The sequence below is a fragment of the Melanotaenia boesemani genome, chromosome 11, assembly GCF_017639745.1.
Source record: "Melanotaenia boesemani isolate fMelBoe1 chromosome 11, fMelBoe1.pri, whole genome shotgun sequence".
Taxonomy (NCBI): Eukaryota; Metazoa; Chordata; class Actinopteri; order Atheriniformes; family Melanotaeniidae; genus Melanotaenia; species Melanotaenia boesemani.
In genome coordinates, this window is record NC_055692.1 from 26,630,889 (window position 1) to 26,651,242 (window position 20,354).

At 39.3% G+C, this 20,354-nt stretch overlaps 1 protein-coding gene across 6 annotated transcripts in view; it reads right to left on the reverse strand.

Moving 5' to 3' along the window:
• The window catches only part of cabin1 (calcineurin binding protein 1), a 36,464-nt gene that overhangs the window by 14,442 nt on the left and 1,668 nt on the right, over nt 1–20,354 (reverse strand). For 3 of the 6 annotated variants that reach the window (XM_041998502.1, XM_041998501.1, XM_041998506.1), the window contains exons 5-31: nt 19,388–19,522; nt 19,076–19,256; nt 18,866–18,995; nt 18,602–18,751; nt 18,096–18,403; nt 17,780–17,957; nt 17,554–17,687; nt 17,247–17,464; nt 16,389–16,461; nt 14,963–15,150; nt 14,724–14,861; nt 14,347–14,535; nt 13,758–14,000; nt 13,498–13,651; nt 13,295–13,410; nt 12,985–13,146; nt 11,908–12,114; nt 11,621–11,766; nt 11,244–11,505; nt 10,580–10,750; nt 9,871–9,960; nt 9,621–9,781; nt 9,301–9,512; nt 7,286–7,351; nt 6,171–6,350; nt 5,680–6,074; nt 4,431–4,544 (exon numbers count right to left, since the gene is read on the reverse strand). In XM_041998502.1, coding sequence (XP_041854436.1) covers nt 4,431–4,544; nt 5,680–6,074; nt 6,171–6,350; nt 7,286–7,351; nt 9,301–9,512; nt 9,621–9,781; nt 9,871–9,960; nt 10,580–10,750; nt 11,244–11,505; nt 11,621–11,766; nt 11,908–12,114; nt 12,985–13,146; nt 13,295–13,410; nt 13,498–13,651; nt 13,758–14,000; nt 14,347–14,535; nt 14,724–14,861; nt 14,963–15,150; nt 16,389–16,461; nt 17,247–17,464; nt 17,554–17,687; nt 17,780–17,957; nt 18,096–18,403; nt 18,602–18,751; nt 18,866–18,995; nt 19,076–19,256; nt 19,388–19,522 — 4,701 coding nt within the window. The remainder of the gene's footprint in view (nt 1–4,430; nt 4,545–5,679; nt 6,075–6,170; nt 6,351–7,285; nt 7,352–9,300; nt 9,513–9,620; nt 9,782–9,870; nt 9,961–10,579; nt 10,751–11,243; nt 11,506–11,620; nt 11,767–11,907; nt 12,115–12,984; nt 13,147–13,294; nt 13,411–13,497; nt 13,652–13,757; nt 14,001–14,346; nt 14,536–14,723; nt 14,862–14,962; nt 15,151–16,388; nt 16,462–17,246; nt 17,465–17,553; nt 17,688–17,779; nt 17,958–18,095; nt 18,404–18,601; nt 18,752–18,865; nt 18,996–19,075; nt 19,257–19,387; nt 19,523–20,354) is intronic. The other 3 variants (XM_041998504.1, XM_041998507.1, XM_041998503.1) reach the window with 3 other exon arrangements.

Below are 20,354 nucleotides of genomic sequence, written 5' to 3' on the forward strand. Positions count from 1 at the left end.
GAAAACAGCTGCTAGGAGTACTACAATAATGTACTGAAATAATTTTCTATCAGCTGTCAAGCATGTTGACAATCAGGCAGATGGATTATGCAACACAACCTCATCTGGATCATTTCTTTACAGCAGTATGTAGGTTACTTCACGGAGGCCCCAGTTATTGTAACCCAGCCAAGGCGAGAAGGAAAAGTAGGGCATCATGACCTACATTGGGGAACTTACTATTAAAGCTCCAGTGCAAAACATTTAGGGCAACCTATTGGCAGAAGCTTGCACCTATGTTTTCATTAGTGTGCAATGTGGAAATAAGAATAGCAGTATTGTCATGACCTCACACTGCTTATTGTATAATCCAGAAACCCCTAGGGCTTCCAAATTTCTCTTCCATGTTACTAAAGTGAATAAAAAAGAGACAAACCAAATACTGGCTCAAAAACTAAGCTTGTTGTGTTCTATGTTATGTCAGTGGTTCCCAACCTGGGGTCGGAGCACAGGGGGTCCCAGAGACTTTGAACATTCAGAGCCATTGTAATTAATGTCCACACATTGTCCCCTATTTTAACAAAAAAAACAGTAAGGCTATATGTTGTTAATTTGCCAGAACACAAGGTGAGAATCTCACTTTTGAAAGCATAAATTCAAGCATGGTTTCAGCATGAAGTGGGGCAGGGGATCCATGGTTATGTTATGTTAAGCAGAAGTAACCCATCTGCCCCCAAGAATACCTGGGCGTAAGTGAAAGCAAACTATAAAAACATTCTTGAACTGGTAAGAATTTCTCATCTGCACCTTAAAATAGATCCCTCCATATTTCCATATTGCTGTAGGGCTCAGCGCAAAGGAGTATACCCATTTCACAGCCAACAAGAAGACATCTGCAACAACCCTTCACCCCTGTGGAGGAGCTCGCAGTGAGCAACAACTGGGCCCCCGATGATGACGGGCATCCCAGTTACGGAACAGGCCCAGATGACTGCAAAATAACTCCATAAATTCCACCTACAGAGCCAGATCGCAAAGGCAGACCTGGAAATTAAATACTTAAAACTGAAGATAAGAAATCCATGGAGACGTGAGCCAAAATGTCAGTGAATGATGAAGTGTTTCTCTTTTCAGGCAAAGAAGCATGCAATGGCGAAGTTGCCCGACAAAAATTGAAACAAAAAAATACTGAAAATGGAATTGTCTGTTCGTTTCTTTAAATCAAAGCAGTTTTGATAGATTTGATCATTCATATGGTGACCTTTCCTCAAATCATTATGCTAGAGATATGCTGGGCATAGCCTGAACAAAACCTACTCCCTACCAGGCTTTGTTCGCAGCATGTATTTCCCGATCAACTTACCTAGATTAGCCATTTTGGAACAGAAAAGCCAATATTACCATTTAGTCTAAGTTAACATAGCCAGCTAAACCTGTAAACCAGCTTTTTGAAGGAAGCTTTTTTTAAGGATCAGCAGCACATGTGCATTAAAACAGCTGACTGAAATTAAAGTACCTTTATGTTAAATTTAATGCTCCTAAAACAAAATAAATTAAAAATACTTTTCAATGACCATAACAAAAACACAGCTGTGCAAAATGCAAAAGAGAAGATGCTTTTCACTCAAAACAAGCCATCTCGATATAAACGATATTGCTTCCTTCTATATTGCATCTGATAAAGTCTCGATATAGTTGAAAATCTCGATATATTGCCCAGCCCTATTTGCAGCCACAGTAGTTTGGAAGTAAGGTGATGAGGTTTGATTGGCTGCAATTTGTGTCACTAGATGTCAATGCATCCTACTCTCCCTAGGAAGACATTTACCCACCAATGTCAGTATCTTACCCCAACCTTTCTGTCTGTAAGTGTAAAATCTGTTAACTTCAAATGTTTATTGGAGGAACAGTTGTTCATTTTTGTGCATGAAGCTTAATATGTTAAATCAGTTTATACAATGGATGGTACTATGTCTGCCCTAAACAGACTCAAGATTAAATTTTTTAAATATTTCCATTGTCGTATGGTGGAGACAGAGGCCTTGGTTTAAAGAGGACAGTAAAGCTCCAACAGTTGGTGTGCCACAGTGGCAGGTTTGCCTCCAGAAGGGGCTCTGTAAGAACCCAGTGGGAGCCAGAGCACAGCAGAGCTCTTCTCCAGCTTAGGCCTGGCCCACATCACGTCTATAGTCTGTTACCAGAATCCTTCTGAAAACAGCATTTAACTCTACAGTTCACAAATTCAACAGAATAAAAAAAAAAAAATCTGTTTTCTGCTAAAACATGCCTAATAATTGAATGACTGCATGAGCTTCTGACTTGATGTTATATTTTGCAAGCACAATCCTCTGTACTATGTATATAAATATATAAACCTGAGAACCCTTAGGGTGTGAGAAAGAAAACTGTGCAAATTAAATAGTTACCAAATTTCTAGAAGCACTGAAGTCATAAAAACTGCTGCAAGTGAAAAGATGTAAATAAACTAACAGAACAGAAAATGGATTCAGACAGTTAACGCTCCCACAGCAACCCTACAGAGCCTTTGTAATACTGAGACAGATAATTCAACAATCTCTCACTGTGTGATTGCAATTATAGATGTGTCTGCATCCAGTGATCCTTATAGAGGGATGATTTTTGTGCGTCCGGTCGATTTAAGACAATTATGAGTAAGAGGTTAAACTCGACTGTGGTAAGCCAGTCACTGACAGCAAACAAACAGATAATTAGACAAAACAAATATAACAATGGTAGAGTGAAGCAGGAAATTTCCAAAAGACACCTGTTTCCACAAAAACTGTTGGAAATTAAACAATCAATTATTTAGAAAACAGCTTGTAGCAGAGTAGCAGGTACCTCCAGTTAAATGCATCAATACTGCTACATCATAACCACCAACATGCTCACAATCTTGGAATAAAGCATTCCTAGATCACTTTCAGTTAATATTTAACTATTATAAGAATTAAGAAAAAAAATAATTAGAAAAAAGAACAAAGAAACAGCTATAAAAGAGGATGTTATGCTGGTTGCTTGGCAACAGTAGAAGAAAAGAAGTTGCGAGAGACTATGAGCCACTTTTCATTATGTGTGAAATTCATGAAAATACTCCAGAGTCAGTGGCTCATAAAGGGTAAATATTCAAGTGTGATGTAGCTGTGCACATGAACAGAAAAGGCAACGACATGAGGGTGATGGCATAAAAGTCACGGCAGAGGAGAAACAGAGTCTCCTTCCTAGCTGGACCTTAATGCAGGTATTTTAACCAGGCCCCACACTCAAATGAGCATGTTTGTTTTTTTGTTTTTTTTTTTTAAATCAAGAGCATAGTTTGATTTGGTGTAAATGCTGTGTGTGTAAGAGCTGACAAATAGCATCAGTAACAAGCATTACATGTATATATTAATTTGCTAATTATTTATGTGCTTGGTTGTCTCTACTGTACAAGTGATGTCTGCGACAGTTATGTGTGGTTGCAAAGGAGTCTGATAATGGTTTGAACTGAAAATACTTAACTCACAATTACATTATGTTGACTTCACTCGTGAGCTTCATATTTATATCTGGTTTTTGTTATGGATTTTTGGGTGACAATCAACTGGAAAACATCATTAATGGAAACTAATGGAACGAGTGACGAGGTTGTCCTCAATTATACCAGGAAGAACATTGTAAGAAAAGAATGACTCATGTTTATAAACACATTTGGCCACGTGTACAAGACCACCACAGAATGTGGTCTTAGTAAGCATTTCGGATGCACTTCAGATTCAGTTACTAAGTGCCTCTACACCTGTACTCAGCGCCATCCACTTATGAAAAGCACCCAGGATGCATGTTTGTACCTGGTTCAAATAGTCTGGGACAAGAGTTTGTTTTTAAGTGGTGAGATCAGAAAATACACAGCGACTGGCTATAGAGCCTAAGTTTATTTTATGTTATGTAAAAAGTGCTACTATTACAATTAAACTGAAGAATTTGAAACCCTCTAAGACTAAGGACTCTAGCAGTGTACACAGCTGACAAACTAGTTTAATGTCCAATCAAATGTTTTCCACAAAGTATATTTTTATTATTACAACAGATTCTGCTCAGTGGAGTTGACCAATTAGAGCAAGCTGGATTTCTTGGGAGGAAGGCATTCTCCTAGCTCTCTTTTATCAAATTTACACACGTAAATATGCAAAAGAGAATTTCCCTTTGCTAGCCCTAAAGGTTGACAAGAGTATATTCTTTTACAAAAGGAAAATTTAAAAACCAAATATATTCTAAGGCACAAACATGCAAAAGCCTCTAGTTACTTGAATGGCCTCCTGAGGTAAGTCATTTAAAGATATGGTGATATTTGTATTGTCAGTGTTATGAGTTATATGTTTTGGCACAACACTGGCAGGAATAATAAAAAATATTAATAATAAAAATATGCATGCATGTCAACTCTCACTTACATTAAACAGGTTTGTCTTGTTTCTTTCACAGAAAAGTCCTTGTGCTGGCATGTGCTTCAGCTGTTGCCATGGGACACTGCTTCCTAGCAACACATCTCTGGCCCACTGTAGGTTCTGCAATGAAAAATAAATAAATGAAAAAAGGAGGAAAAAAATAATGCATTTGCATGTACATTTTATATAGACACACAAACAAATTGTAAGTCTTAATGAGAAAGGGGCATATTGCTTATTTGCTATCAGTAAAAGGCAGACCTCTCCACAGCACAGTGACTCATAAATCAAGTGTCAATACGAGGGCTCTGTTAGAAAAGATAGCAAGCCAATGCCACTTCATGTTATCTTACACAATGCTACTGGCCTACAGCATGAAATCTTCCTCTACTATCTTTGGAAAAAAGGATAAAAATGTCCAGCCAGTGTAAGTGGAACAGTTTCCCTGAGAACAAAAAGAGGCTTTTAACACTGCATGAGTTTGGTCTGAGCAACCTGTGTCAACAGCAGCACATAAAACAACTCTTCCATCAAGTCAGTACCAGCGTACATTTCCCTTCATCCAAGCTGCTGGAAATTCAGGTGAATAAAAGAAAAAAAAAAGAAGAAGGAAGTATTACCAACAATCTCCTTGAACTTTACACTTGTACACTTTATAAATTAATACACTTTATAGGAAATCTTTATAGCACTTAACCCCATTTGACCACAAATAATAGAGTAAAAATAGAAATGCAGACAATCGCCAGATATCATGAAACCACAATGCTGCAGAGAAACTACCTTGGCTAAATGAGCATAATACAAAAGAGAAAAGACCTTTCCAAGCCCAAACATGCCCTTACTGAACACAGGCAGAGGCTGTATTAAATTCAGCAGAGTGCTGACAGAAGGTTGCCATCACAGTAAAGCTCAACGCTGTCTCCCTGTGCCAAACTGGCTGAGAGAGCACTGCGCTACCACCCACACACACACCTCTGCCCACAGAGCCTTATAGCCAACACAGGCTGTTTCAGCCACTCATGCAACACTGCAATGCTCACAAGAGGACTAAATAATGAAACGACCATCAGGGATCTGATATGCTTTCACAACAATAACACACTTTTGTGACTTTTGAGGAGACTGTGAGGAATTGGAAACACACTCATCTTCTGTAAATGTCATTATTATTGACGGGGATACTGATTATAAGTGCATTAACCTTTAAATGAAATATGAATGAAGTGCCATGAGTGAATAGTGTTGCACTGACCTGATGGGTCTTACTGTTAGTATAGAAAAAGGCCAGGCGGTAAAGACTCTTGTAGTGCTGAGGGAAGCGGCTGAGGCAGAGAAAAAGAGCACGGACACACATTTCCACTAGCATTCGTCTCTGATCTGCTCGTTCTGCAGGGAGGGCTTTGGGCACTTCGATCACCTCAGCAGGGGGCTCTGGCTTCTTTTTGCCCTCACAGGGTAGAATCTGAGTATTGGCCTGCTGAAAGGGAGCTGGCTTCGGAGGAGTGATGGGGACAGGAAGAGGTTGCAGACAAGGATCTGCAGAGACCTTAGGGACCAAAATCTCAGGAACCACCAGCACCACAGATCCTACTTCTTCTTGAATAATTTTCTCTTCTGTCTGAGTGCCAGTATGATCTTTATGTGGAGCTAGAGAATCAAATTCAAAACATCAGGGTTTGACCTTATCATTTTACTAAATCAACACGATTGCTTCTATTTGAGCTTAGTAGTCTTCCTGACTACCTGTATCCTCAGATGTTGGCTGTCCATCTTTCACAAGGGTTGTGTTTTCTGGCGACGATAAACCAGCTTTGACAAAGGCAGGTTTGTGACTACTGTCTTGAGAGCTGGCTGGATCAGTGAAGATGTCCTGGGTGGAGTTGGAGTCAGAAAGCAACACCACCTCACTGTCCTGACTGCGCTCTGCCAAAAACAGAAAACATAGGTTATGCATCATCATGCACAGAGAAATAATCTCAGCATCAGGGATATCATGAACAAATACACATAATTATGATATTTCTCTAAAAAAAAATAAATAAAAATAAAAATGAATTCACATAATTTTTTTGAAAAACTTTGGTCATTTTCGATGGGACAGTCTAATATGTAAATAGCTGCAATTTATTCCTTTAGACAAGGGCTACTCAATTCGGTCCTACGAGGGCCGCAATCCAGTAGGTTTTCCATGTATCCCTGCACCAACACACCTGAGTCAAATTAGGTGGCTCTAACAGCCAATCAGGTTCTACACAATGACTCATTAATTTGACTCAGGTGTGTTGGTGCAGGGATACATGGAAAACCTGCTGGATTGCGGCCCTTGTAGGACCGAATTGAGTAGCCCTGCTTTAGACCAATTTTTCTGGTTGCGTAAACTGCTGTGTATGCCTTTATTTTAAGCAAAAAAAAAAAAAAAAAAAAACAAACATTCCCTGCTGTAATGTGGGGGGAAAAAGAAGATATAATTATTTTAATAAAATAATTTAAAGGTCACAAATCTTTATTAATGCTGGTTGGGGTATAAGGTGGAACTGATATGTGAAAATGACAATTATTTAAAAGGTGAAATGGTTTGTTTTTGCAAATGGTCCAAAAAACAAACTGCCAGCATTCCTCTCAATTGCCATGTTTTGCAGCCTCAGCAACAACATCCTTGGCAGGGAACTGTTAATAAACAAGCAAGTCACTTTTGCTGTTCAGACAGTAATGCACACAAGGGGCTTTTCAGGAGATTTACAGTCATGAGTTAACAGCAAAGTTACTATGGTACTGTAAAATCTGTGTAAACTGACAGCTGTGTATTCAGTGCTTCCTACTAGACAGCACTTTATTTCGATGGGTTAGAAGAGCAGTACCATTGAGTGAAGCCAGCCATATTGCAGACCTGGGCAGGCAGTAATCATGGTCAAACTCTGGTGAGGCTGTTGAAGATATGAGGAAGCTGGTTTAAAAATAATAATAAAACAAAATTGCACCTCTAAATTTAGTAGAAAATATGATCTGCAATAGCCTTAAATGCAGTTATTTTTATTTGTTAATGAAGGACAGATTTGATGCCACACCCTTTGAAAATGTAGAACCTAATTCAGACAAGCATCTCCTCATATTAGACTACATAATCATTTCAGTGGTCTTCTCTGAATATTAAAAAGCCATTATCTTAGATATAAAGAACATTAAAAAGTTGATCATTTAGCAACTTAAATGTCCAAAACTGCCTTTCAATGATTTATAACAAGCATTCAGGTGGAATTCTTACAATGTAGACAATAAACATGTCAGAAATGACTATTTGTCCTCGATCATATTTTGAAAATGCATGTCTAAATCTGGTTCTACAGTTTAATCAGCTTGCTGCACTTTCAGCAGGACTCAAGTCAGAGATTAGACACCTACCAGCAACTATGTGCATAGTGGGGTATTTTCTGACTTCAGCCACAGAGTTGTGTTCCAATAACAAGGCAGCCACATTCTTTCTGACATTTTCAAACTAATTGGTCGTGATTAGAAATTGTATCCAATTAGGCAAAAAGAGCAAACATGATTCTTGTAAGAATTTGAAATATTTCCCATCACCCTTTCAGTAAAAATATCCCCCAAACCAAACAATGTGGTTGTATGATACACCAGACAGTTTAGTGGATTGTTATAAAAGGCTGACTTTGTCCACCTGTGAAAACAATCACCCCACTAGAACTACATGCATATAAATGGCAAAGCAGGTGGTAAAAGCAAGCAGGCAAAGAGGTAGCAGGCAGGTAGGTAGGTGGGTAGGTAGGTAGGTAGGAAGGAATCTGGAAAGGGGGACAAAACTGGCAACATGGGCAATATGGCTGCATCATTTGCACATTAAAGCGAAACATCATTTATGGATGGGGTGGGTGGACAAGCATTACCCTTTTTTAATAAAAAGTATGGCAAAGACTGATTTCTTCACACAGAAATTTACTTGTTAATGCCAACAATTGAAAATAAACTCTGCTGTATTCTTAGTGTGTAAATATGTTGCACAAACAAAAGCCCTCTTCTTTGTTCTTCCTTTAAAATCAAGCAAAACAGTTATGACCACAATATTTGCAAACATAAGAGATCCTGAATGTTTAATCTAAGAGATGTACAGTATCCAGAAGAATGTTGTGCATCTAACACATTTTACATCTAAATTTCAAATCAGATTTTCAGGAACAGAGATTTTCTATTCCAATCTCCAATCTTTTAACTGTGCAATACTTAACCAAAAACATTATGTACCCCATTTAGGCAGATATTCTTAAACTGACTGCAATCATTCAAGAAATTATTGATTTTGTCTGAAAGATATATAGTTTTAACAAAAACTTTATCACTGATATAACACTCAGGACAAGCCCCTGGAAACATTTGGTGTGGTGCCAATTCACAGCACATGAAGGATGCTGAAAAAAAAAACATCACAAATGCCTGCAACTGTGCCACTAAAGATATAAAGAAGCTTAAAAGAAACACCAATCTTAACTTACCAGGAGAGGCAGGATGAGAAAATAAGAACTTAATAAAGCAGCCAAAACACAGTGATGCTATACCACTAGCACACACTTGCACATGCAAACACACAAGCTCTGATGCTCTCAGGAAAAGCTCCACTTAGAAATCTGCTTGCTTTAAAGCTGGTGCCTTATCATGCAAATCAAATTAGTCAAATAATCAGTAGCCATATTGCCCATTTCACCACATCCCAATCAACCAGTGCACAGGGACCATAGTAACTGAAAAATGAAGCCATTGAGCATGGTGATTAGCAATCCCTGCACTCCCCAGTGGGCTTCCTGTCAGAGTGCGAAAAGGGCAGAGAGCCCAACCCCAGAGACAGTGTCTAGGACTGGGACTGTACCATCAGCCTGCTGCTCCTCATGCCGCTGCTGCTGCCACTGCTGCCTTCGGAGTGTTTTGCGTTTGGCGTAATCATGGTCAAATGGCGTGGCCACGTAAGGAGGAGATGTCAGACCTGGAGTGGCAACTGATGGAAGTGAGGAGCTGAGGACATTTCCTATGCAAACTGAGGAACAATTAAAGTCTTCGTCCATCATCAAGGAGGGTTTCTCTCTAAAAAGAAATGAAAATATATATTAATGTTCCACTGGAACATTTAAAAAAAATGAAAATTTCTTTTTTTTTGTAGGTTTTGTTGTGTTTTATTTATGCATTGCTTACTTTTCATGAGACCTTGGAATGGTCGGCATACTCTTTTCTTCCCCCCGGGCAAATGGCCCTGTAGCTGCCTCAACCAACAAAGTAAACAGGAGCTCGTGGTCCAGATCAGGCACCTCCGCCTCTAGTAATTTAAGGATTGTGGCGCTCAGACGAAAATGCAACTGGAGGAATTTAGAAAAGTAAGTTCAATGTTAAGAAGGTTAAAATATGACTCTAAATACAACTGAGCTACAAGTGGCACACAGCTTACCTCCAGTGCTTCCATGGCCAAGTCAGGAGGATTATGGTAATGGATTTTCCGGGGGTATCTGGCAGCTTCTTCATGCAGAAAGTGGGCTGCCTGTAAATACAATGGAGAGAGCAGTTAAGAGCACAACACAATCATCTGTCAATATGAATGAACTTCTAAGCTAGTAAAATGGAGTGTGAAAAGTAGAAGACAGCTACATGCGCTCACACCAGGTTTCACCGCATTCACAGTGCTGACCCATGACAGCACATTTCATATAGCTCACCTGCCTTCAGTGATCTAATCTTAGCAGCAGAGCAATGTCCTCTCATATATTGTTTATATAGAGGTAAAAGTTTGCAGGAGTGCAAAGACAGGGACCTTTGTTTCTGTGGGTGTATTATGAAACAACTCCATCCAACAGGTTCTGCGAATCAGATTGGTTCTGGTTGATTAACTGATATTATTGTGGATCGGGTGGAGCGGACTGGCTCCAATATCGTGACGAGTAGGTGGAGATAAAAAAGATTAAAAAAAAAATAAAAAAAAAACCGAGCCCACATATCACTAACAGCCACTGTATGTAGTTCACATTGAGGTCTGTAGCACTGTGTTAAAGATGTAAACGTAAACCACATTTAAAGCTTGAAAGCAGCATTTATTCACCTACTCTGAAACAGACCTGCAATTCAATTACAAAATTATCTAAATTGATGATAAGGACTTTTACCTTTTTGTAAAGCTGCAGATATTCCACAGGAGGATTTTTGCGCTTCGCTGCTATCTTTCCCAGCATGTAATGAATGAGCCACTCTTCTTCATCACTGTCACCCTCACAGCGGGAGGCACCTTGGAAACACTGAAATGCTGTCTCCAACATGGCATCTCTCCTTTCTTCCATCTGAAACAACGCAAACACACACAAACACACGAGGACTATGAGTAATTTATTTCAAGGTAACAGTTTAACTCCAAGAAAACTCCAGTTTTGTACAAGCAAAAGTGAGGAAAACACTGTCAAACTCAGAGATCTGACAAAAGCTGACATAAACAAACTTAAAAAGATTCATACTTCAAAAATATTTATTGTCATTGTCCAGAGAACGAGGCAGCAAGGCAACTGCTGGGCAACACCAAACAAGAAGAGCAATAAAAACAAAACAAAAAAAAACAAAAAATGACAACAATAAAAACAGAACAACACACACCCACGCACACAAGAATAAATAAAAATAAATACAAATAAACAGTATTACAGTTGGAGCAGATGTACTTTAAAAGCAGCATGAAGAAGCTTATGTATTAAAGATAAAGTGAATGCTGGTATGCAAAGATGTGACAATCTTAACTAATGCAGGGGGAATAAAAAGAATTAAGAGCTACAGGTGCCTCACCTGTTTAACAACCTCAGGCGGCAGCTCACTTTGCCACTGTTTGAGCTGTCGTGAGGCAAATGAATGCAGCGCATATGATATGGTGCCGTATTCAATCCACAGAGAAAGGTTGGAGATGTCTATCTCCAGGGCCCTTTTAAAGCAGTTAAGTACAGCCTGGGAGTGCTTCCATATGGGTACATCACTTTTCAGCTCATTGGAATTTAGTTTCTCTTGGATGCGGCTGGCCCTGGCTAAAGCCATACCTGCCCAGGAGTCAAACCTAAGGAGAGACAGTTCCTGCGTCATTCCAACTGAGAAAAAAAAGACACTGTACACTCTGAGAAAATTTCGTAGACTGGTGTAAATACTGAAAGCAGAATGAAGAAATGAGTTACCTGTTGGGACAGACACATATGTCATGCATATAGAACTTGATAGCTTTGGACTGCTCCTTGTTCTTGAAATGATAATCAGCTAGCAGATAGTAGATTTCGTTGATGATAGGAGGTGCAGGGGCACTACCCACAGGAAGGCAAGGGGTCTTACAGAAATAAAAATTCAACAAGTTTAATAATTATCTTTACAACAACAAACTTGAACTGAAGAAAAAAGTAATTTAAATGCAGATGTAAAACATGAAAATAAGGACAATGTTTCTTGTTTTCAGCATGGTCTCACTGACCTTTTCCGCCATGCCCTCAATGTAGGCTGCTACTTCATCCATGGTGAGGATGGGACCGTCACTTGAGGGGGCAATGCCGGCAAACCTCCTCAGGAGATTGGCCAGTTCTGCAGACACTGTGCTTGTCTTATAGCTGTCAAACTCAGGAAGTGACTTTGGTTTGAAATATTGGAACATAAAGACGGTGTCACTCCACAGAAGCTCAACCTACAAAACACAGATCAATTTCACAGTAATCTTTAGTGCCATGGTCCATTGAATTATGTGACTACAAGATGTAGTACCACAGAAATTTAGCTGTAACAAGCAGATTTCACTCTTGCACTGTGTTGGTCCATAACTAGTCAGTTTTCTGTCTTGAATGGACTGACACCCACCTGGTGGTTAGATACAAGAATTACAAAAATAGACAAAAAACACATGAGATCAGGGGCTGCACACAGAAGCCTGCAGACACCTTAAAATGACTTTCATTTCTAAACTAAAACTGAACAAACTTTCGATAGCAAACACATTTTGAAATATGAGATATTATAAGGATAAGAGTGTCAAATACTATAAACAGAACTGACAGAGTATTTGCAGTTAATACTATAAACCAATACTAATATTTCTCTATATTTGTTGGGATTTCTCAGTCACTGAATTAATGCTTTTATTACAACAATGCTATTACATGGCCTCAATTTATTTCAGTGACACCAGATATGTGTACTCCACCAAAAAAACATTAATGGATACAGCTGCCCCTTTTTATGTCATGAGGTTTAGTCAGAGCTAAGGTTTGCGTCATCAGCAGTCTGCTCCTTTTCATGGACTCTCCTAAAATAAGTTTGGTACAATTTCTCAATAGTATTGGCAATTACTCAAAGCCTTGAACTACCTCTTCACAACCATGCAGCTATTATCCAACCAGAAGCTCAGCTGAATTTGCTGTTTTTGTTTTTACATTTTCACTTAGATAACAAGCTAGTTAAACTGGGTCACACTGTACATGACTAAACTGATTCAAGACCAACTGGCAGAAATCTTTCAAGCTCTAATGATAAATTATAAAAGCCAAATCTAAGTTAGGACCTGTGGAGATGAGTGGTCCTCAAGGTAACGGGCCTTGCTCTTCTTGCTGGGGTAGGCATATAGACAGAAAAAGCATTGTTCCAAGGCCATTTCCAACTCTTCTTTATAGGGATGAGAGTCACAGCTGGAAGGTGCTGCAAACGCTTTTTCCAAAACTTGAACCTATAAATATTAAAACAACATTGCACAGCAGACAGAATAGTCACAGAGAAAACATTTAATTTCTTCTTTAAAATTTGAAACAAACATGCAACCTGTTGATTATCATGTAAAGTTTTTGATAAAATAAAATAAAAAAAAAAAAACTTACAAAAAACTTGAGGAGTGCACCATCTGAGCTGCAGCACAAGGAGCGGCGGCCAAGGTATTCATGAGCTGTGTTCAAAAGCATCAGAGAGGAGGGCAACATGGGGGTGTCTGCCTCATCTAGAAAAAAAAACATCACAAAATGTATCAACTGGCAACGTCATAGCAGTGTGAGAAAGCTACAGCATGAAAACCATGCACAAATACCTTCATCATCATCCAAAGACATATGCTGTCTGAGCATACAGTCAAATGCAGTCTCCTCGTGTTTGATGATGCGATACAGAATAATCCAGGGCAGAACTGAGAAGAAATAAGGCTCCTTGGGATCATCAGAAATGGTCATGCTAAGGTCAATCAGCTGGAAGGGGGAAAAAAAACAAAAAACACATTAATAAGTTTAATCAGTTTCCTATATAATCAGTTTCTTATTGTAGCACCAGTCAGTGTTTTCATTCTCTCCAAACCTGAATTAGATTGTTTGCCAGTCGGGCCATACAAGAGAAGTGAGGGACATTGCTTAGCAGCTCAGACTCTTTGGTGAAGCAGACTTCAATGCCATCTAGCAACTTTCCAATGGTGCTGACCCACTCCTCCTTGCTTGGGGGTGAACCGGTTGGAGCAGAGTTAAGCTGCTGCAGGGCTTCATGTAAAGCCAGCTCGCTGCACTCCAAACACTGCTGGTAGTCCTGCAGCTTTAAAAGCGAGTTCTAGGGTAGAGAAATAAAACCCAGGATGTCAACATGACAGCATACGAATACATATATCAAGATTTAGAGACCAAGTGAATATTAGACCCCTTTCCACACCAGGATCACAGGGCAGATATGAGGTCATTTATAAAGACCCCCTTTAACTTTTCTATCTTCTTTAAAGCAGATACGATACATGAAGCGTGACAAAATCTACAGAACTATGGATTGGTGAAACTAAAACAATGACAATAGAGGATGAATAGACATTGCTGTTTGTTGTGTAAGCCTATGAAACAAATTTTAGTTAAAACTGCCCACCCATTCCTGATGTAGGTAAGTCTTTTGTTGTGGTATTTCAAACCTGTAGCAGCATCAGCTGTGCAGGACGCTCTGGTGCTGAGCTCACAAACTCCAGAGTTTTGCTCCTGTTTCCATAATTAAGGGTGGGCTGCAGCAGGTGCACAACAGACTCAAAGTCTGCAGACTCAAAGAGACGCTGGATCTCTTCTAAAGACTGACAGCGCTCCAGAGATTTCAGCCTCTTGTCAATCTGTCCATGGGGAGAGAGAAAACAGAGACAAAAACGGCTTCAAAAGCTCTTCTTATAAACTTAAAAAAAATTACAGCAACCATCTCACTATTACAAAACTTTTTTTAATGGATTGGACAATAACAACAACAGATTACAAGTGACAGATACAATGAAATAAGTAATGTCTTCTGGTCCACTACACTGACCTCCTCCACAGATATGGCTGCATCAACACATAGGTTGGGCAGATTGATTGTGTAATGTTTTCCATCTGCAGTCTTTGGTTTGCTCTGCAACAGGCCTATACATACATCATAGCTCTCAAGGGCCAATTCCATGTCTCCCTAACAAGAGAAAAAATATAGTCTTACAGATCACATCTTGGCAAGTTGTGTGAAAAGAACTCACTCAAATATTGAACAATAACAAACAAAAAAAACTTTACCTGGAGGGCCAAGAATCGTGCCTTTAGCCAATAGACACGCACCATGACATCTAGCCAGTCATCTTCAAACAGATCCTTTTGGGAAGAACCAAGGGCAAGGAGTAACAAATCACCCTGGAAGTGCTGCCCTGGGAATTCTGAGTCAGTTGCATCCTTGCTGGGACCACCACAGCTTCTTCTTGGAGTAACTATACAAGGTTTTAAAACCAAATAAGAATAACTGAGGATATGCAGGTAAATCCTTGTTCTAGCTAGACACACCCCTGACATGACTGCCACCACTAGTCATGGGACTGAAAATATAACAAGTGAATATCATCTTAAATTAATGGCTGCTGGTCTCCACAAGGATCTCTGCTGCCTACTAAAGAATTTGTGCACCATGAATATTAACATCTGGCTAGAATTCGTTTTATATAAAAATCTTAATGTCTGGTTGTATTTCAAAGTGTGTATTGTTAGTAAAATTAAGACATGAAATGCTCCAATCAGCATTCTGGTTGTAACCAGAGAGGTTTGTCATAACAGTTTTATTTTACTCAAATCTTTGTAATGAAAAATGTAACAATTGAGAAAATTATAGAGTAGAATTCACTTTGCAACCAATTTCATATGAAAGCAAGTTATGAGATATTTAAAATGTTTTGGCAGAACACATCTTGCCTTTTTTTTTGTAATCTCTAGTAAATGTTTTCCTGTCAGTTCTCTCAATTCCTAACATTAGGAAAACAAATGACTTGTAAACCTGGTGATCAAGATTACAAAGGCAGGTTAAACGAGAGATTCAGCCACCACTAAAATTAAAATAATGAATTTAATTTGAACATTTTTGGTGCAAGCCTTTATTGTTTAGTAGCTAAATTCTGTAGCCGCTATCAGTCGAGAGAGATCACCAGTCCATCAGAGGGACAACACAGAGAGGCAAACAACCACTCACATTGACTCCTAGAGAGAATTGTGGGACCATAATTAACCTAGCATGCATGGTTTTGGACTGTGGGAGGAAGCCAGAATACCTAGAGAGAACCCATGCATACATGGTAAGAACATGTAAACTCCTCACAGAAAAGCCAGCCAAAGTTTGAACCAGTCCAACAGTCCATGGTTAATGAGCTAGCTATCTTTTTGCCACTGAGTGGGAGTAATCAGAGTACAGACACATGTCTATTAGCATCATGTACATCCCCTCTATTACTATTAATGTAGAATGAGTCAAATTTATGAAGCCAAAACAAAAGCAACACATTTATCATATTCACGTTTGACCACAACTTTTTCATTTCAATATGACATGCGGACAGGTTAACAGACTTCATGGCATCCCTCTGGACCATGTGATGTTATTTCAAATACTGTGGCACAATGCTGTAGTCCATCATGTTTAATCAAATTCCAGTATGCATGATGTGTGAGCTCACTGACTTACCAATCTTCCCTTTGCTGTGTAACCATTGCTCCAACTGCAACTCCATACAGGCCAAGCTCATTGCCAACATCTCCTGCATATGTAGTAGATACGAAAACTTTGTGAAATGAAAATTAAATTGAATTAAAAATAAGACTATACTAATTCCTGAGGGGAAATTATAATGTAGACCACTGTGAGCACAAAAAAAGGAGGCAGACCCTGGCAGGTACACTTTCCGCTTTGACCGATTTAATTAATTTTTCTAATATGCAAGATCCTGGATTATGTTGACATTTGATACAGAATCCACCATGGTTCTTGAAAAACATAAAATACCATAAGAATCTGGGACAATGCTTCAGAGATACTGCACACTTAAATGTGCTTCATGCGTTTGTATTTTAACTTAACCAAATCCTTTGACTTGGCTGTAGTAAACCACATCATGGTAAAATTCAAATTAAAATGTTGAAAAAAGAAAAAAGAAAATCGGCACTTATTTACAAACTTCAAGAATGTATTATTAAAAAAACATCAGTCTTTAATCATTATTGATAGGAGTTCACATGAAACATCTGGTTTATGCTAAAGATCTACTTATGCACAAGTCAGAGTGAAATGGTTCAGATTTGTGCTTCTGAGGGCATAAGAAATAATCTCCTCTAATGAATGATAAATCACTGCTCAAAGACTGCCTCAGATTACACCTCAGCTCCAAGAAAGAAACAGGAGCTGGAACTGTGGTCCATCAGACTGTTTTAGGAAAAGTCTTCCACCTCATAAAAAGCTCTGTGGTGATTCTGTTACACATCCTACCTGCTGCACTTCTCAAGGTCAACTTTGAGCAGTCATGAAATGAAGTTTCTTGTCATTTACCTGGATGTGTTGGTTGCTGCAGTCCCGAAGCATAGGGTTGGGCAGGCCACTGCTGTGCTTCCTCCAGGTCTGATAGACCTCTAGCACCACAATAGTCAGTCCCCGTGGCCACTCCTTCATGAACTTCTGACCCACTGCCTTCAGATAGCGCATCATCAGATCCAGTATGCCACCATTGGTCATATTATTGAGGAGGAAGTTGTGGACATCCTGTTGCTCTACAAAGGAAATGCACACCTTGTTAATTTAAACTAAATGCCAACACAGAACAACAATGTGATGTAAAAACATATGATGTAATTCTTACCAGATTCCATGTATTCAACTGAGTCAACAGGCAAGCAACTCCCATGTAGAGGCTGAATATCCTCCTTCCCATCACACTGTGTCTCAAGATTACTTAGACTCTCATCATCATTATCAGGATCAAACTTCTTTAGCCTAATGCAGACCAGAAAAATAAGTTTTAAAATCAGCAGAGCTATGGCATGAATAACACCTGCACTTTGTGTATAAAGTTTACTGCTGGTTACCTAGAAGGTAGGTATTTAAAAAGAAGTTCCTGAAAATCAATCTTCTCCTCCTTCTTGCATTTTGTGTTTCGAACACGTGCAGATCGACGCTTGGCTGTCTCCCCACTATCTTCTACTGTACGTTTCCTTTTTGGGGCTTTCTTCGCTTTATCTGTGAGAGAAATGTCCATTCCTGTAACTGGAGTCATATCAGAAGATTAGAAGATTATAGACACTGATAATATCACAGAATATTAGTAAATGACTAAATATTCAGTTTCCAAAAAGCATCATGTAGGCAGGGAGAGACAAAAAAAATGTTACTTTATAAACTAACCAGCAGGGGGAGCAGAAGTATTGACCTCCACTACAGTCTGGCTTGGTGTAATTTGAGGTTGAGAGCCAGACTGGGACAGAACTACTGGCTCAGAAAAGGCTAGTGGTGGCAAGGAAGAACTGGGGCTGCTGCTCAACACAGTGGTTTGGCCCATACTGACAGGACTGCTTGGATGGGGGAGATTCTGGATGAAGCTTGGGTCGCGGTACTCTGACAGGTCAATTCTGCGGCCAAGACTTGGGCGTGGTGGCTCACACGTGGTCTGATGTTTGTACATTGCCAGAAAGCTCTCACCAACATGTTTCCATCTGCCATAAACAGAAAGTGACATTTCTGATTCATAGCTAGAATGTGTGGGGAGACCAAATGCTTCTTGCATTAGGAGAGAATAAAGAGAAACTACTCTATGATAAGAGCATTTGTAAAAAAGTTTCTTTCTTCAAATCACTACATGTCATGGCTTTTAAAATTAAACTTCCAAACAAGAGTAGAAAATGTCTACTCACGAGAGGCAGCGGATGGGCTGAATCAGGACAAGGTCAGGTTTTGGTTCACAGTGAGAAATAGCCTGCCTGCGCCTCCTTATCTCTAGTGCCTCCTCCACAATGGATCTGCGCTCCTCTTCCTCCACTTCCACATAGTGAATTGACATATCGCTACAATTAATTCAGACCAAAGCACAAGAGGTTTTTCAGTGCTGTGAAATCAACGGAGTTGCAGCCAGAGCACATTATGAACAGATGGAGGACCAAAGAGTGAGCTGGCATCACCATTTCATGAACATCTGCATCGTATCCCTCTTCAAACATGGCTGCTCCTGAAAGATTTTTTCCTTCAGCACCAGACCTTTAGTGTAGCAATGATCCTTCTCCAAAGCTTTAGCAATGAAGTACAAACAGCCTAGAAAAATGCAGATTTTAGTTATTTCCCTTTCCAAGCTTGAGCTGTCTTGAGCAATGAACTTATGATGTATTACATACAGGTGTAGTCACTTAGAGTGTAGAGAATAGTTATGAGGTTGTCCAGACAGGGCCAGTGGTCTGGGTTACAGTGTAATCCCTCCTCAAAAGCATGACGAGCAAGAGGGATGCGTACCAGTCGCACAGCCACCTGACCAATTTTGTACCACATGTTCACATCAGTGGAATCCAACATAACGGCCTAAGACAAAAAAAAAAGAAAAACACAACATAAAAACAATCATACACAGAGCAGTTATTTTTCCATAATATACAAACAACAAAACACTTCTAAATTAGTAAAATGTTTAAATGCTCCTATCATTGTTATACCTCCAGATAAAACTCCATAGCATTCTGTAGGTCGTCCCGAGATGCAGCCATGCTCGCCAAGTTTTTAAATGTTGAATATTTCAACATCAGCCCAGGATGCTTAAGACCCACTCTCTGATTATCTGAAGGCAAGGCCTAAAACACAGTAACAAGATACTATAGATTAGGCAACAAGTAAAATGTAGTGATGCAACATGAATAATAACAGTTACAGCTTTTAAATGTGAACAAGTACAAACTGAAAACATTACAGGCTCAGACTATTAGTAGAACACCAATAGAAAATTAAATACATGTGGCACAACCAGACCTTTACACACTGTGCAAAAATAATAAAAGGCAAAGGCAAATTTATTTGTATAGCACATTTCATGTACAAGACAATTTAAAGTGTTTTAGATAAAACATAAAACATTACAGCAGGGTGCAGACAGCGATAACAAGTGCATTTAAAAAACAAAGATTAAAAGAAATAAACTGAGTGTTTCAGCTGATCTGAGGCTTTCTGGGAGTTTGTTCCAGACATGTGGAGCATAGAAGCTGAATGCAGCTTCTCCATGTCTGGTTCTGACTCTGGGAACTGATAGGAAACTGGAACCAGATGACCTGAGGGTTCTGGCAGGTTCATAATGGGTCAAGAGGTCACTGATGTATTTTGGTCCTAAACCATTCAGAGCTTTATAGACCAGCAGCAGAACTTTAAAGTCTATCCACTGACGAACAGGCAGCCAGTGTAAAGACCTCAGAGCTGGACTGATGTGGTCCACTTTCTTGGTCTTAGTGAGGACTCGAGCAGCAGAGTTCTGAATCAGCTGCAGGTGTCTAATTGATTTTTGAGGTAGGACCTGTAAAAACACTGTTACAATAATCAAGCCGACTATAGATGAAAGCATGGACTAGTTTTTCCAGGTTCTGCTGAGACATCAGATATTTTACTCTTGATATATTCTTGAGGTGACAATAGGCT